Source organism: Labrus bergylta, chromosome 3, assembly GCF_963930695.1.
Source record: "Labrus bergylta chromosome 3, fLabBer1.1, whole genome shotgun sequence".
Taxonomy (NCBI): Eukaryota; Metazoa; Chordata; class Actinopteri; order Labriformes; family Labridae; genus Labrus; species Labrus bergylta.
Genome location: NC_089197.1, coordinates 17,899,646 through 17,918,105, shown reverse-complemented (window position 1 = coordinate 17,918,105; position 18,460 = coordinate 17,899,646). Strand labels below are relative to the sequence as shown.

Below are 18,460 nucleotides of genomic sequence, written 5' to 3'. Positions count from 1 at the left end.
TAACCAAACACAGTGACACATGAGTACAGATAATCATATACATAATATAAAACTAAGTGGCTTTAACCATGAACACATCTCTGCATGTTCTTGGTATAATAATAAAATTCCTGGTTTGTCTGATGGTGAACTGGCCGGAAGATTTTTCAATACTGGGATTCAGATTTTGTTGTTTTCTATAAGTTTGTTTCCTTCTGGCCATCTGTGTCTGTCTCTGCTGCAACGTCACAAAAAGAATTATAATATTATGACTTGTTCTCATAAAAATCCTTTCTAAATCAAAATGCAATACATGTTCAATATAAACAAACCAGGGGAGTTCTCCACTTTAGTTTTTCATTAATTAATTTATTTAATTGATTTGAACAGAGCCTGTGAATTAACATATACAAATACACAAGATTAAAATGCTGAACTTAACAAGAATGCTTATTCACATATTTAGTCACTAAATTATAACAAAGCACAACAACTGACAATATACTGAAATAATTCAACACATTAAAGAAACATTACATTGTGCAACATTGATCACAAAGTGATCACAGTTCAGATTTGTATTAAGACATTCTTCAAGATGAATGCTGAATTATCTGTGTGACAATGAATGTATTTCCATGTGATTGTCAATGGATTATTCATCCTATGAAGTGTGAGAAATTTTCTGTCACTCAATTTTTCAGTGTTTCTAAAATGTTCAAAAATCACCAACGGCAACTGAAATTCTCTCTCCCTTTATGGATAATCTGCAAACATGATCTCAACAAAATACCTTAGGCCTACTTTTTTATTTTATAACCAGAGTGATCCTTTGAATATGTGATACATATAATTAATTTTCAAAGTCAGATAGCTGTTTGTTCATACTGGGTGATGTTCAGCAGAGCTCTGCTGAACGCCTAGATCATTAAAGAAGAGGTCTAATAGACAAACTGATTTAATTATATGTGGGTCACATTATAAATCATGTTGTCTTTAACATGGGTTGTCAAAGGTTCAAACTTAAACACATGTTCTCCCAAAAAAGAATGAAACAAATACTAAGAAGTAGAAATGGTATGCAGCAGGATGATGTCTCACAGCAGTGACACGGTGTTAGTCCATTTTTACCTTTGCGTCTGATTATGCCTCGTATTCCTGCCGGTGCATGAGGACTTCAGTGTTGGACGAATCCCTCGTGGCCTTGTTCAGATCATTTTTGTGAGATTCCCCAAAGTGAAACTAATGCTAACATGTTAGGCGTCTTATATTTGACAACCCCTATCACGATTAGCATTAACCTCATCATGGGGCTGGACAGAAAGGCTCATCCGCCACATGCTCACCTTACTTCTGCTGTTCAGACTCTGAAGGCAACCTGCAGAGGTCGACAGAGATCAAGCATACATTTGAATAGTAGTGTTTCTATTAACAAGCAATCACTTCAAAAGCAGAGAAATGAAACTTGTTGTAACTCTGTGGTGACCTAGATGAAAATATTTGACAGCAAAGATTTCTGAGAATTTATGACAAGAAAATTTAACTCATTAATTCCTAAAGTTTGTCAGTTTGCAAAAAAAAAAAAAAAGCAAATCTGCCATGATTAGGCTGTATTTATGAATGCCATAACTATGTAAAATCGTATCTAGGTAACACAATTGCCTTATTCAGAAAGAATAATGCTCTACACACACTTAAACTCATGTTTATATTTGACAATAAGTGTAGCTCTTATGCTTTCACACTATCCCCTGTAATGAAACCTGATGCTTCACATAGCTATTCGTTAGAAACCTCAAATACATTTCTGTGGGCTAGAGGCATGTTTGAGGTCCTCTAAAGCGTCTTCAGGATGAGCTCAGGTGTTTAACTGACTGAAAAAGTCCAGCTGGAGTTTGACAGTAAAGCTCTGTGTCTATTACCTCTACCCAGAAACAGGATGTAACAGGTGCTGCCACAAGTCTACTCAAGACGCTAAACTAATCTGAAATGTTGCCAGGAAGTAAGTGTGTGTTTGTTTTGGTGGTAGTTAGGTAGTTACTGACCTGGCTTTTTTGAAGAGCAGCAACACTTCCTCTTTAAGTAACTGGTCTCTCTTTCGCTCTCTCCCGTCTGTCTTCTCCTCGAACCTCTGCATGCGTTTCACACTCACTCCACATTGAACAGTAAAATAAGCTACGGGTTAACATGTCTTTTATACCCTTGCATGAGTCATGTGAAATCCCCTTCCTAACAGAATGACTATTAAATAGAAAAAGAAAATCATTGCAACAAATTTGCAGTAAGATGCCTTTTTATCTGGTATGTAAATGCAGCCTACAGAAGAGATCATATTCATATCTGGAATTTAAAAAAAAAATGTTTTTGCCAGTTGTGTCAAACTGTGATGGTTGATATGAGGACGAGGGCACTTGGAGACCATGAATTTGAATTTGGCGATATGTTAAAATATGTCAAAAGAATGTGTCAGAGATTTCACAGGAAAATAGATTAAATATAGGTCTGTCTCTGAGCAGCAGGTGCAAGATCAGAGCCCTCTCCTCTTCAAACACATATTAAAGGACTTTTAATGTGATATTCAGAGGGATTTATTAAAGCAGAAGATCACAAAAGACAAAAATGGATATTAGCCACAGCCATTGTACTTAGTGAATAAGGGGAATTTTTATGATAACTCTAAATTTGATACCTTTTGATGGCTTGGTATGACGTCTTTCACAGCTTTCCTTTTATTTTATGAATAATGAAAAGGTGACCTCAACACACTTTCCTCACTTTACCTTTACAAGATTGAAGCAGTGTCCTCAGTCCATATAAGGCCACCTTCCTACTCCTATACATCATATACATACTTATCATCACAATGCATTGTTTAAGTATTAAATCAAAAATGATCTATAGGAAATAACATGACAACTGTCATGCAGAAACTTTTTAAGGCTTTTTATTAGAGACAGGGCAGTTGATAAAATCAGAAACCAGGAGAGAGAGCGTGGGGAATGACAGGTCGGATTCAAACCTGGGCCGCCCGCTTGGAGGACCCATGCCTCCGTTCACTGGAGCCCCCATACAGCAGCTTTTGAGTATATCTGTATGATAATCTTCACAAATATGATTGACATTCCCAAAGTTCAATATTTATCTCCTTTTTAAAATATCTTTTATGAACTATCGCCACTAACAACCATCTATTTTAGCTTTTATCAGCCCCTCTGTTTCATTTATACATTGTGGGAAAATGGTATCCATCAGCAGATGATCCCAAAATGTTAAAGTTCAGCCCACATACTATCTGGCTTGAGAATTCGTTACCCATTCACTTCTACTGCATCTAGTGTGAATTTGGTGGTGTTTCATAAAAGTCAAAATCATGTTTGCAGCTCTTTGAGGCTAAACTTAAAACTCACAGCTGTTTGAGCTAATTGCTAACAGCAGTGTGCACATATGCTGATGTTTAACAGGGGGAAGGCTTGTCATTTTCTCTGTTTTAATTTTGCTCTTAGCATGCTAACATAAGCACTGATCACAAAATTGAACTACGAATAGATGGGGACATAGTTGTTTTAATTAAACTCCAACAAGAGAAAGCATCATCTTTGTTTTATACAGTATATATAAGACTTATAAGACATGTTGGATGGTATTCCTTTGTGCACTGATTACATCATCATTACATTACAGCCTGATAAGGTAAATTGCCTGTGATCTTGGAAAAAGACATTTTGACTCGACCCACAATGATGAACCCCAAGTGTACATTTTCAGAACATTCCTAAAGTTGGGATTCATCGTTGTGGACAAAGCACATGTGTGCATACCAAATTTACCGAAAATCTATGACAGAAAAAGATGTCAACCATAATCAGTTTTTTTTGTTTTTGGAGCAGATACAATTTGTCTTTGGATCAGGCTTTTACCACAAAGTGTTGAGACCTTTGACATACATTTTATTGGAGTTTACTGTATATCTCTGATAATTAAAATGAAGTCACCTTGTTGTTGAAAGTATATACTTTTTAATTTTCCTTTTGATAACTTTACTCTTTTTTTTTTACATCAAGCCACCTGTGAAACCACTGAGCAGTATGACTGTGCAGGGTTATGAAATGAATGGATTTCTGTTTGACAGTTAAGGGAGTGTCACCTGTGGGGATTTTACAACAGACCCCTTTCCCCTAAATGACTGAGATCCAGAAATCTATCCCCGTTAGCCTGGCCTAGAATGTTGCTGCACGCGATGTGTGCTTGTGGTGAGGCGATAGCTAAGTCATAGTCATTTGTTTCTGAGAAGACAAGGTGCCTCCCCATTCATTCTCATTGCCTTTCCCAATACCCCCTCCCTCCTCCCCCTTGACTCTTTACTCCGTCACTGAGGATGGCACTGTCAAAGCACACTGGCTCTGCCAAACCCTTTTCTAATACACATTCAGTGTACCGGTGCTAAGTACATTGCATTCTTGTAAATGTGTTCAAGAAGAAACTCATTGAAACAAGTCTGTAGTTAAAGGGAAAAGGTTGAAAGTACATGAGGAGGCGGGGGAAGAAGCAGAGACGCAGCAGGGACCTCCCCCCCCCCCCCCCCCTGCTCTCATGAACTGGAAATCCACAATGTGTGACATGCCAGCTGAAAGACAAACCTCCCTTCAGTCTGTCTGTCTTACTGCCTGTCGCAGATTACTCATTGAGTAAGCTGCTCTCAAAAGTTTCCCTTTCTCATTTTACAACAGAAAAAGAAAAACTTAACATCATGTGAAAATATTTGTGTCTAATGAGAGGGAAAGTGTGTGGCTGTAACCCCAGAAAGAAACTGACCTCATATTTCAGTGTTAAGAGGAAACCAAATCATTATCTTTTTCAACTGGAGAGATGAAATATAAAGAATTGGTTGAGAAGAGCTTTACCATTATCACCTCCGCTCATAACATCACTACTTTCATTTCTTTTATGACCGACTGCCAGGGAGAAAACCAGAAATGCCAGCCAGTCTGAAAGTTTGTTCATGAGAACAAAATGATCCTATGAGTTGTATTTGTCCTGCAAAAGAGAAAACAAACATACTTTCTTTTTCTGTCTGTCTGTTTGCACTGCACAGAGATCTGTTACAATGTTTCCATGTGGGCAACCTGCTGTCACACTTCCTGTCATATGTGGGGTATGCATGAGAGGCCCGACAGATAAACAGCTGATATCATCTGAAGACATTTCCACCAACCTGTCACCCTGAGGTCTCTGAGTTCTCACAGTGTGGAACACATAGTATTTTAACTCTTTATAAGACATATAGATTATTTGCATGCCATCACCAATTCATTACCATTACTGCTTATGGTTATTTCTTTACATAGGCAAGTGTTGTTTGATCAAAAATAAGTATTATATAATCTGTAAGTAGATCTAAAAAGGAGTTCACAAAAGGGCAAAAAAAGCCAAAAAGTTGTGGTTCATTCCAGCTCTTTGACATATGAGAGGTTGATTTCCCCGATCAAAACCTCTGCATCTAAAATTAGCAGCTTTAAAAGGAAGTGTGGGTGAGCATCAGAGGTGGAAAGACCAACACTGGTTATGATTCAATTCCAAAAACTACTTTGAATAGATGCACGCCTCTCAATAAAGCTTTTCTAGTCCATCCATAAAAAGTCATGTTATTGACGTTAGATTTATATGAACTCAATTTCCCCCACTGTCTCTCAAAAGGAAACTCAAAAGGAGTCTTTGTTTCTATTTTAATTTTGTCTTTGTTGAATGTAGGTTTGAAATCACACAAAACTCTCCCAAACACCTCAATCTGAGAAGATCTGTCTCCAGAAAGAATTCACAAAGCTCTACAAACAATAATAACATTTTAAATACCCTCAATATTAAGGACAAATGATTGATAGGTCAATCAAAATATGAATAGGTTAAAAAAGTAGATAAATAATGTAAGTCTTTAAATTATCATGGCACTAAGTTTGACTCTTTGTTGACTCATAATAATCATGTGGTTCATCAAAATAGATTTTTGGCAGTTTATTTTACTGTCCAAGAGCTTTTAAGTTTTGCTTTTTTATTTCTAAAAGCCCAGTTTTAATTGGTTACATTGACAGGGTGCTCTTCATCCATTCAACTGATGTAGAATGATTATTAGACAAATAAAAGTTCATTTGAAGTGACAATCGACATTAAAATGTTAAGAATTTTATTTTATTTTGTTTTAACATAAGATTATTTAAAGAATATTAATATTAATAAAGAAATTGTGGTGAAGTAGTCCTATATTTTTTGCTGCTCTTTTGTAAACAAAGAGTAAGGTCTTTTACCTGCTTTTTGTAAACTGTCTTGAGATAACATGTGAATTGCTGCTATACAAGATTGAGATTGATATATGTCGTGATAATGATCCCATTTGTATTTATATCAAGTTTTTATTTATTTGTAAAAATGGAATCCCCTGAGTTCACTTAAGCAATAAATCCTTCAAAGCTGCTCATGTTTGAAATCACATTAAGTAAATAAATAACAAATTAGATTTCATCCTTCTCACCAAATGAGCAGCACTGCACTCTACTGGTGGTGATTAGATATTACATCATCAGGTCGTCATTATTAAAAAGCCTATGAATGGAGAGGCTCTAAATCATTACACAAGAGTCAGCTGTCATAAAAGCAAACTCTGCAACTTAAGTTTACGTTTTATTAATTGTTTCAATGTTGCAGAATGAATCTGATGCTTTCAAGTCATTTCTAATACCACAGAAATGTGATCATCTGCTCATTGTTGAGGCCACATATGTTTATTCCTCTGTATACACAGCTTGCCCTTGTTATCAAACACTAATAATGCATCATTAAGGCTCATTGTTACACTGGGTGACACGTTCCTTCATTCAAAAAAACATGGACACTGTAGTTTATTTAAAGTCAGTACCAAATCAACAAACTAAATCTTAAAAACTTAATAGCTTGTAATTTTTCTTCTTTCAGCCAATGAAATATTTTCTCTGTTTTGTGTCTCAGCTGTTGAAAACTTAAGAGCAATGAAAATATTCATTGTGACCAGTATATATTTGGGCAACTGTGGAACAGCGGGTTGTCTGTCAATCATAGGTTCAAAGGTTGGCAGTTTGATCAAAGTGTCCTTGGGCAAGAAACTGAACTCCAAGCTCCTGAAGGCATAGCCATCAGTGTCAATGTTTGTACAGAGGCACTTTGCATGGCATCCTCTGCCATAAGTGTCTGAATATTTGTGTGAAAGGATGAATGTGACATGTGGTGTTACAGAGCTTTGAATGGTTAGAAGACAAGAAAAGTGCTATATAAGTACACATATACTATTCATCTCTTAAAAGTACTGTGAGGAGTTCATGCTGCCACCAGGACAAAAGACAAAGATCCTGCGGACCGGAGATGCCTGTTTCCTGAGTTACAGTAAGTGAAGAGTTTAATAGTTAAAGGAAGTTGGAGGACATTTTTTGTATCACATATAGAGGACAGGATCAGGAAAGAGAGAGAGGACCCCAGAGTCCACAGGGCTTGCAAATTTCAAAGCAAACTGAAAGTTTCTCATAGGAGCAGTTGAGATGAAGGGGCCACTGAGAGATGGACACTTGTGGTCATAATTTAATGTATTTTGAGGGTTTAATGTATGTACTGTATGTATGTATGTAAGTATGTATGCATGTATGTAAGTATGTATGTATATATGTATGCATGTACTGTATATATGTATGTATGTATGCATGTATATATGTATGTATGCATGTACTGTATATATGTATGTATGTATGTATGCATGTACTGTATATATGTATGTATATATGTATGCATGTACTGTATATATGTATGTATGTATGCATGTATATATGTATGCATGTACTGTATATATGTATGTATATATGTATGCATGTACTGTATATATGTATGCAAGTATGTATGCATGTATATATATATGTATGCATGTACTGTATATATGTATGTATGTATATATGTATGTATGTACTGTATATATGTATGTATGTACTGTATATATGTATGTATGTATGTATGTATGTGTCAGATAAGGGAACATCTTTATCACTTTGATCTCACTATATTAACTCATACAGTGAAATCAATAAAAGCTATTTGATATCAGAGGAAATGGCATCTCATTGGTTGAAATATGATTGAACTTCAAACTTTGTCTCTGTGGTTCATAGATAGGCTTATAAAAAGGAGTGTCGAAATCTAACACAGGAAAGAGAGCGAGAGAGAGAGAGAGAGTCTTATAACAGCCAGTAGGCACTCCTTTAAGCTTCATCTCCTGCTCCCAATTTCTCCCACACACAAGGCATATCAAGGTGAGAAACTCTTCTAAATTAGCATCTAAATCAGCATTAAGTATTTTTTTAAACTAGCTTTTTAGAAACAGATTCAGAACCTGTTACTTCTAAGTAACTATATTGAGATTAGAGGTCTGTACTAAATGTGCTTTTTTATCATTAAACTACACGTGCTATCAGTAACTTTGCCAGAGGTTAGCGCTGCTACTGTGTGGAGACCAAATGAGGTGTGTTCATTAACACAGATGTCCTTGCATGCATGCTGTTCTCATTCCAGCTGCACACTAACAGGCCCGGTCTGCAAGTTCTTTCAGGCCCTTAGGCAGCAGTGGATGTAGGAAAATAGATCAGATTCCTTTCTATGTAATCATCACTGCTAATAACACAATAATTATGTGTGTGTGTGTGTGTGTGTATCATTTAGTTGAGATAAGACAAAAACAATTGTAACATTGTGGGGACTTAACTGACATTTTAGGTCAAGAAGCATATTTTTGTTTTTTGTTTCTTTTGTTGGGGGGGGAGTATCAAGGAAGTAACTGTTAGTCAATTCATTGTCTTCCTTATTGGTGAGGAGTTGAGGTGAGATGACACTGCAGTGCTAAACTTGACTTAGATGTAGAAAATAATAAATATTTCCCTTTTCAAAACCTAACAAATGTAAAAAAAAAAGGAAGTAGCCTATGTGTTGTCAAGTTGGGGTATGATGTGGACATCTGTTTTTCTGAGTTTTAAGAAACTGATGTAAAATCCATATTCATATGCAACCATGCATGCATATTGCACATATTTCAACTTTGTCCATTGCAAAACTAATTCCTCTTTTGTGGCCTTTTTCTATAAATCCAGCAACATCATCCACAAAATGTACACACCCGTTGTAATCCCCATGTTACAGGTCACAATTGGTTGGATGTCTTCTCAATGGCTGAAATCAATGGAACACAGCTGGCTGTCCATTCAGGAAACCGGCCGATGACTGGCACCAACAGCTCTTGGCAAGATGAGGCAGTGAGGGGGATACAAATAACAGCTACTCTGATCATCTTCCTGGTGAGAATTCCTCAAGATATCATACACTACCATTGCAAATAAGAGTACAAAACAATTATCAAGAGGCTGCATCTTGAGGAGTTGGGGTCATCTGCTAATTATGTGGTTGTGGGACAACAAACAGGACACACTACTTAAGTAACTTTATATTTAGAAATGTTTTAGAAAGGTATGTTCTTAACAATTGTAGAAGGGATTTTCACACATTTTAAATAGAATTCATATTTTTTAGGTAAGTGTTAGAAGAGAAGATTAATACCACTCTCTTGTCTGTATGGAAATATTTAAGTAGAGCCTGCAGATGATTAGCTTAACTATGCATAAAGACTTAACACACAGCCTCTTCTCTATGTTCTCTTCACTATCACTAACCAACAAGGTCTCTTTTCTTTTTATCATAAAGTGCTGTTAAGATTTTAAATCCAAGTTTTTCATGGCTCTCTGTCCTGACACGATCAATATAATGTTTTTCCGATTGTTTTCTCTGCATTTCCACTTGAATCTCTGTAAATACTCAATTAAAACTTCAAATCGGAAATAGTCCCCCTTAAAAAAAATGTAATCTCAATGTTATACTTTGGCTTCAGTATTTAAAAAAAAAGATAACATAGGCTATTAATAAATCACTTTTACCGGTTACATTTGGGCAGATGCTCTTGCCTTTATGCTAAGCTAAGCTAATAAGCGGCTATCTAAAACTTGGAAGGTTTTCAGTAGACATATAAGTGGTAGCCGTCTCCACATTTAACTTCCTGCATTAAAGCAAAGGAACACATTTCACCAAATATCAGACTGGATCTTTAAAAGTTCTTCATACTGCACATAATTGACTTGTCCCCCTGGTTCCTTCAGGTGGGCGTGCCTCTGAATGGGCTAGTGGTTTGGGTCCTTGGACTGCGTAGTCGTCGCCACCTGCTCCGCAGAGGCAGCAATGAGGAGACTCGAGCTGCCAGCAGTTTCCGACTTTACGTGATTAACCTGGCCCTTGCTGACCTTGTGCTACTGCTGCGTACCCCGCTCATGGTGGGCTTTTTGGCCAACAACAACAGCTGGCCTTTCAATCGTGGTTTCTGCCAACTGATCATATTCCTGCGAGGCCTGGGGTTATACGCCTCCGCTTTCCTCCTCTGTGCTGTGGCCATGGAACGATGCCTGTGTCTGCTGAGGCCTGTGTGGGCTCGACTGCGTCGCCCTTACTGGGCTGTTCCTCTGGCATGTGCCATCTTGTGGGCGATAGCCACAGTCTTGTCTGCCCCTTACTTCTACAGTGCCAACTTGCGGGAAATCAACGGGACATATCTATGCGTGGAGAGTTTAAAATTTGATATGGGGCTGTTTGTCGTAGAAACAGTAGCCGGTTTCATCTTGCCCTTTTTGGTGTTCTTGGGAAGTAACCTGGCGGTTTTAGTCACAGTTCGCCAGACAATGCCATCAACACCCACTTCTTCACACCCCTCAACAGCCCGCAGGATGACCAGGATGTACCATATTATGTTCATCACTATGCTCCTCTTCATCACCTGCTGGGTGCCCTATTTTGTTTGTCGGTTCCTGAAGGCTTTGGCCAAGGGACATTCTGACCGACTTGTGCTGTACGAAAAAGCAAATTTTGGCACATACATATCTCTGTACCTGGTGTACCTCAAGAGTGCTCTTAACCCCGTGCTGTATGTGTTCGCTGCCCGAGGCTTAGGCAGTGCCATCAAAGCTTCGCTTATTTCCACTATTGAACGACTTTTCAACGACGACTCCATGGAGTCCATACGACGAAAGTCCTTGAAGAACTCACTTAAGAATTCACAGATGTAGGCAAGAGGTTGGCAGGGTTTCAATGTTGAAATGTTTTTGATCTTTTTAAATGTGACCGAGAATATTTCAACCTTTATCTCATGAGAAAGTTGCTTGGGAGATAAAAAGGTGAAAGAAAAACCCCCACATACTATCTTACTTGCTCTAATATATTCAGTGGCAACAGTCTATTCTGAAGCTTCAGGAGTCGGTTTTGATGATAGTCCAGCACTGAATTGTTGCAAATATATCCATTGGACTGTGTTAAATTTGTTTTATGTTTTTAAAACGTGTCAAACATTTGTTTCCATTTTTGCAATTTCTTGCTCTGTGAATTTCATATACAGCAGTTTCTATATGTGGTGATGCAATCTGTGTTTGATTTGAACTTAAAAGTCATAGCAGTTTAATTTTAGGAAAAACTTTTGTAATTTCCCCCCTGAAACAAAAACATTTTGCCAGGAGAAAAATATTTGTTGGCTTAAAAGGTTTTTTTTTTAAGAGAAGAATTTAAGGAGCTAGAAACATTTGTTTGAGCGCATCAGGGAATGACAAGTGAATACCCAGAATAAATCAGGCAAACCAAAACAGCCTAGCAGTGACAATAGAAACAAACTAATCAAACATTGATGCAGCTGTGGTTTCTCTACAGTCAGCCAAGAACAAGATACGTGGACACAAGTGTCATCAGTGAAAGTAGATGACTGTAGATTCCAAATATGCTGATACTGTTCCGGCACGTTAAAGGCCTGGTCATAAAAAAAAAAAAATCATGAATCATCTCGTCTGTTTATTAGAGGGCGTGAGGAAACACCATTATGATTAAAAAAAATAAAAAAACAAGCCAAAGTCAACAACACGGCATCATTTCATTACCACGACTTCCTGACCTGCAAGTGCGGTCTCAGTAAGGTACAATGTGCTAATGAGATCAAACTATCAATATCCACAGTGGCTCAAATGCATGCCTTTGTTTAACTCGTGAGATGTCCCCACTTCAACATGTATTGACTTACAGATCTGGTACTAGATGTGCTCATAAATCTTTTGAATGTAAGTGTGCCTGGAGGCTCTCAGAGGACTGAAGCAGCAACATGCTGAACAGGAAATATGTTGCAAGATCATTATATAGTACTGGATGTGTGATAAGCTAGCTTTAATATTGTTTGTTGTTCATAATAGCAAACCCCATTCTGTCATTGTTGACCTAAGGAATGTAACTGTAACCAATTGTTGCACATTAAAACTTATTTTCTGTATTAAAAAGTACAATAAATAATAAGAACCATTCTGTAAATGGGGTCTGTAAACTGCATGTGACCAAACATCAACTGCTATCAGTCGTCTAAAACTGAACTCAATACACCTGGAAAGAAGCAGCAGTTAGTGTTTTGTTTGCAGGTTTCCAGGTCTTCTTCTGGTGTGCACTCTGACTGACCAGTTGGAAATCTGAAACATTTTTTTTTCCTCCTTTCAGCCACATGTTCTTATTATATCATATTTCTTGCAGAAAACTGCGATAGGTTCCAACTCGGGAGTCAAACTATGAATGTGCATAGCACATCACCACAATGTCTGTAGTTAGATTCTGCATGCAGACTTGCTTAATGCCATGCCAGTCCCCTGTCCCAATTCCTGTAGTCCCCGTTTCCATCTATACCAAAAATGATCTTTCAAAAAGGACAACAAAATGGAAGAACGTACAAATCCAATGTTACACAAACTTCATGGTTTAAGCTTTTGCAATATTTGCGGCTCAGAGTTCTGCCTGTTTTCGTTTTGTTTTGATCTGTCTGTCGAAATATTCTTTCTTATGCAATAAATAGTGGCTTCTCTTTTGTGTTTACCAGAAAAAAGGAAGACTAGCGGTTATGCATTAAACACGAAAGTGGAACTCAAGTATACTGACAAATATATTCCCATATACCAAAACCCCAAACTGTGTGTAAACACCTCTTACATATGTAGATTTTATTTTTTTAAATCTATATGAGGAGTGATTTGGCAAGGCTCCAGTCCAAACCAGGTATAGTAATATTTCAACAGCCTGATCAACTGATCAGCTTGTTTGTGTGTCTGTAGCTGCAGAACCTCGGCATCCTGGATGGCGGTTGATTTCTGAAGGATTTTCTCAAAGTTACTGTTCAGTGGTCTCAGGCTCGCCCTCTGGGATCATTTTTCTCCTCCAAGCCTGAGGAAAAACAAAAATATTAAGAACTGCTGTGTGTTTTTATGGGCTTCCAATAAATGGGAGGTGTTGTGACTGTTTTTTTACAATGTTCAGCGAGAGAGAGAGAAAAACATTAAACAAAGATAATCCTGTAGCTGTTAAGATCGGCTCTACAGCACAGCACCACACAACCTTTCATAAGAGGACAGATTTTGTCACAATCTTTCAAAGAGTTGCATGTTTTTACTTTTCCTGTTTCATCGTGCAGGAAATGTCAACTCAGGCTTTTCGCCCACATCTTATTCACAAGAAAAAAAGTGACGTAACAAAGTGAACCTTTAATGGTGGCATATTGTGCAAAAGGGAAGAAGTCAAGCACAGACAAGATGTTGTGAAGGTGCTTTGTGCAACCCTCATTCTTACCTCGACTGCTTTTTCCTCTTTCTGCATGGGAAGACGGGGGAGGTTGAGAACTGTTTGTTCAGTTATCTGTAAAATCTATGAAGAAGGGTTTGAACATAAGAGTGTTAGTGTATCTTTATACCTTCAACTAAGTTGCGGTTCAGTAATAAAGAAAAAAATCTTAATCTACAAATCTCTGCATTGATAATGTGAAGTGTATTATTCTGAGTTAAGACTGACATTTCCTGTACCTACTGATAAGCCGTTTCTTGAAGAAACCAACATCCTCTATGTAAGAAAAGAACGTTTTTGCTGTCCAACTTCATCAACCAGAAGCGTGCAAATTCATTTAATGTCAAACAGGTTGAGACATGTGTGAAGAACTGCTGTCTACCTCGGTTCTGGTGTCCACTCTGATGAAACAACCTTTTTGTTGTGTTATAGTTTAAAAAACACTTTTTGTCAAAGTTAATTCTGGAACTTAGAATTATATGAAATTATATAATTTCATTCTAAGCCTTATGACAATTAAAATGTCTACCAGATTGTTTGGCAACTGTTACACTATGTAAATAATTTACTCATAGGGGCTGCATTATGTTTTCTGTTTGACAGTATGTTGTTCTCCACTCTTTTGTTGATGTTGTCATTCCGTTGAACTAACACTGATACGTAACATTGATATAAAGGCAAATATTGTCATCATAGTATCGTAAAGAGGACCCTGTTGCTTCCCCCCCGTCTGACAGGGATAGTCTCCCGCTGTGAGGTGCATATGTGAACAGCCAGGTCAGGAGAATGTCCTGAGCAGTCCTCCTGAAATTATCTAGATATTTTCAGGAGTGTATATGGCAAAACGGCTTCAGATAGATAATGGGGTTTTTTTTGGTGATAATTTCACTTGATAACAAATTCAAAACCATACAAAGTTAAACATGATTGAGAGATTTTGTTGTCTAAAAAGGGATGTCATTTGCAAATCTTATATCTTACATAGTTATCTGTTCATGTTTTGTGGTAGCTGTGTGATGGATACATGCAGAATACCAGGAAAAAAAAAACTGAAAGTACTTCTACATCAGTTACTATGAAGCAGTTTGCAAGCCAGCAGGCTTAAGTCAGTAAATCTGACATACTATACTACTATAGGGACATACTGAATCCTTATCTAGTACGCTAAATAGTATGTATTTATATTTACTGGAACATAGCCCTTCATAGGATGACTGAAAACGGATATAGAAACTAGTCAACCAAATCTAAATGTTTAAGACTGACCATGTGGCAAAAAAAAGGTCAAAAGTATCTTTAATGTCGCCACAGGGAAATAAGTTTGCTGCCAGAAAAATACAAAACATAAACAACACCAATAGACATTTACTACATAAATACATGAGATCATCCAGCATTCAGTGAGAAGTGCACTAGATGCCGGACGATCCATCACCTCATATTTGACTTAAATAGCATGTGATAGTGTCAGTGGTTTATCACCTCTTTTGCTTTCTCCTCCTCCTCCTCCACCTGGTCTCTCAGCATGCTGCATGTGTGCTCTAAAGAGACTGTCTGCTCTTCTTTCCTCTCCAGAGCGCTGACCACAGCCTTCAAGTCTTCCTACAAGAAAGAGTCAACACAACCTGTTATGTAGCATAGTGTGAACGATAAAATACAAACAATAGAGGAGTGCCAGATTAGCTCAGTGGCTAGTGCGCCAACCCCATATACAGAAGCTGTAGTTCTCGTCGCAGAGGCCGAGGGTTCAATTCCAATACCTCAGCCTTTTGCAGCATGCAGCAAGAATAAAGGCTAAATGTGCCGAACAGGACTTAACAATATATATATATATATAAACTTTTTGAAATTAAACATGATAGAAACATGCTCTTCATAATAGGAATATACACACACACACACACACACACACACACACACACACACACACACACACACACACTTAGGGCTGCAGCTAGAGATCATTTTTACTGAAATTAATAAATCTTTTACTCCTTTATTGTCAACATCATGACAAATGCCCACTGCATGCTCCAATTTAATAAAACCTACTTTTTTTGTTTTACATAAGACTTGAATGATAAATGGGTTGTCAAGAGAGGTTGCAAGTTTGTCATCAACATATTCATTGGTTCATAATGTAATTGCTTCATACTTGCAGTCATCTAAGAAAAATAAGTTTCACACCTCCAGGCTGCTTAGAGTCTGCTTTCCAACCACAGACTTCTTTGACTCCTCCTGGTGTCGATGATATGGACGCTCAAAACCTTTTTGTTTGTTCACTGGAACTTTGAGCTGTGCACACTGTGCAAGGAACCTAAAACAATTTTGCAGCGAAGAAGAGGATTTAGTCTTAAACATTACAATATTGATCTCAAATCGTTGTATATTTTAGTTTTAATCCTCATTCATTTCATTTGTGGTTTTTTTCCATGTTGTTGAACATGCACTGTGGTATTTCTGTTTGTTGTGACTATGGGCAGTGGGGAAAATGTGTTCATATCAACAGGGTGGATAATGGACAAATATCAGAGTTTCTTAGTTTGATATTTGAAAGGTAGAGTCTCACAATCCATCCATTACTACATTAAAAACTTGTTCTTGTAGAAGTATGCAAGAATACTCGACACAAAAAAAACACACCTGCTTTGCCGTGCAACATCCATAACTTGCACTTATTTGTTAAATGATACACTGCCCATATCTAGTAATTACTAGGCAGGTTCATGACATTTCTTTACGTCCACATTAATATGTTACTGCTCACCTGCTTTTCATCGTGTTCAGATGTTCCTGGCTCTCTGTCTTTTCCGTCCTCTTCAAGGCAAGCGTTGCGCTGTAAAAAAGAAAAGAAAAGGAGTGTCCTCACATAGTTGATTTTGACCGTTCTTAAATTATATCAAGTGCCTCTATTGTAACAATGGGATTGCATTGTGTGCCGATGATGGATTACTGTTTGGTCTTAAAATATAACAAAGAGTAAGGTCTTTAACATGCTCTTTTGTTAAGTGTCTTCAGGTAACATTTGTCATGAATTGGCGCTATACAAATACAGATTGATTGATATTGTACTGGACAGTAGCCAGAGAGTTTTTTTTTTAGAAAGACTCTTTAATATTGCTTCAAAGTGGCGGCCCGAGCCTTTTGGGGCCCCTCTTCCAACTCAATGCAGCTCAGGAGTCAATTAAAAAAGATTAATAAACTGTAAACTTGAAGAAAAGATGACAAAAGCTGCCATAAAGTATTACAACCTGAGTTGCTAAAACAAAACCAAGCACAAAGACCAAATGCATTAGAACAGGAAAATTGAAATGCTCTACAATGCTCTTAAATTTGTGGTATATGATTTGTTCTTTGCAAGAACCTACTAGATATAATTGGCTCTGAAACCTTTTTTATGAACCATCACTAAAAACACACTTAATACTTAAAAAGCAACCAAAGTTGCATTAAAGAGTAACAACAAGAGCAGATCAAGAGTTGAAATGAAAGTGTTGAGCAGTAAATCAGGTCAAACTTACAGGATTGATAAATCCAACATGTTCTCCAGAGTAGAGATGGAGGACCCTGTCATCAGCTTCCACTTGTCCTGACCTTTGTATCTGTTTAGAGGCTGTTCAACTAACGTAGAAATAAAAATAAAAACACGAAACGACAACAATGCAGTTGGTTAGCTTTGTTATGTAGTGCATCATTATGCCTGCGTGATCAAATATTTAATAATCCACAATTTAGGAGAGCGTGCAAACCTTTCCTCGTCTTTGCCTGCTTTGGGTTAACCCTCTTTCCAAAGGGCTCTGGGTCCTGCAAGTAAAACTCAAGCACGTAAACGTCAGCTAGGTAACGACTTTACCTGACTATTTCAGGCTATTTTAAATAAGACATTATGAGTCAACATTAGCTAGAAAGTATCTTCTTACCTGGCGCTCGGTTGCTTGTTTCGTCTTGTTTTTTATGTTACGTGTTTTTGATACAGCTCGAGTAGAGCCTCGTACGGGCTTCATGTCTGTAAAAAAAGTAATATCCAGTAATATTCAAATGTATCGCGAATGAGACGCGGTGTAATAACGTTTTGGTTAGGCGACCGTAAATAAACCAGCACGTGTAATATTAAACATGAAATTGCTGATTAAAACCATGGTACGATTTGTCAAATGTTTCTTCTCTTGGTTGTTTTTCAGAGTGGAGAAGCTTTTCGCGCGGCTGATTTCGAACACAGAGTACAACACGCATGCGCTGATATTGTTAAATTTATCCCAGCGATTTGCTTTCCAGGCAGCATTTCTATCAGGCTAAAAAAAATACAATGTTAAAACAAACACCCGATACAGGGACAACGGAAGTATACAAAGCAAATGGATGGAGTAAGTTACATTTTGGAATTCATCGCTGATTTAAACAGAAGCAAAAACAAACCCCATAATTTCGACGAGAACCCTACCTGAGAGATTAAACCCAGGGTAAGAACGACTCTCAGCAGTCAGAGTCATGAGTCCTAAAACCCGGAAGTAAATAGCATTTGAGCGCCATGGGGTCTAACGTGTAAAAGTCAATGGGGATTTTGAATGGGTTTGTGGTTAACACAAGCTTAAGAGATGTTGGCGTTTTGTTAGACCACATAAACTACATTAGATAATACCCCTACTTGTGAATTTTGAAGTTTTTACGCGTCTCTAAAACGGCGGTTGCTAACAAGTGGCTAAATGTGACTACAGTGTTTGTCGGGGACATTAAACGTCATCACGCCGCACAGGCC

The 18,460-nt window shown here is 37.6% G+C and overlaps 2 protein-coding genes across 2 annotated transcripts; one reads left to right on the top strand and one right to left on the bottom strand.

Annotated features, from left to right (window-relative positions):
* Positions 1-8,148: 8,148 nt before the first annotated feature.
* Positions 8,149-12,408, top strand: LOC109985555 (prostaglandin D2 receptor 2). The gene is made up of 3 exons (XM_020635925.3): positions 8,149-8,297; positions 9,178-9,332; positions 10,185-12,408. Exons 2-3 carry the CDS (start codon positions 9,204-9,206, stop codon positions 11,139-11,141), a joined length of 1,086 nt encoding a protein of 361 aa, XP_020491581.1. The 5' UTR covers positions 8,149-8,297; positions 9,178-9,203; the 3' UTR covers positions 11,142-12,408.
* Positions 11,898-18,209, bottom strand: cenpq (centromere protein Q). Its single transcript, XM_020635926.3, has 9 exons — positions 18,146-18,209; positions 17,625-17,710; positions 17,454-17,508; positions 17,226-17,325; positions 16,472-16,540; positions 15,892-16,021; positions 15,187-15,306; positions 13,714-13,788; positions 11,898-13,311 (listed from the first exon to the last, which is right to left on the bottom strand). The coding sequence occupies exons 1-9, from the start codon at positions 18,192-18,194 to the stop codon at positions 13,258-13,260; spliced, it is 738 nt and encodes a 245-aa protein (XP_020491582.3). The 5' UTR covers positions 18,195-18,209; the 3' UTR covers positions 11,898-13,257.
* Between the last annotated feature and the right edge of the window lie 251 nt (positions 18,210-18,460).

Excerpts from the sequence above, each read along its gene's own strand:
- LOC109985555 (XM_020635925.3), top strand. The coding sequence starts at position 9,204 with ATGGCTGAAATCAATGGAACACAGCTGGCTGTCCATTCAGGAAACCGG. Across the intron at positions 9,333-10,184 it reads CTACTCTGATCATCTTCCTG|GTGGGCGTGCCTCTGAATGG; the intron begins GTGAGAATTCCT and ends TGGTTCCTTCAG.
- cenpq (XM_020635926.3), bottom strand. The coding sequence starts at position 18,194 with ATGACTCTGACTGCTGAGAGTCGTTCTTACCCTGGGTTTAATCTCTCA. Across the intron at positions 17,326-17,453 it reads GCAGGCAAAGACGAGGAAAG|TTGAACAGCCTCTAAACAGA; the intron begins GTTTGCACGCTC and ends TTTCTACGTTAG. Across the intron at positions 13,789-15,186 it reads AGGAGGAGAAAGCAAAAGAG|ATTTTACAGATAACTGAACA; the intron begins GTGATAAACCAC and ends CCTTCTTCATAG.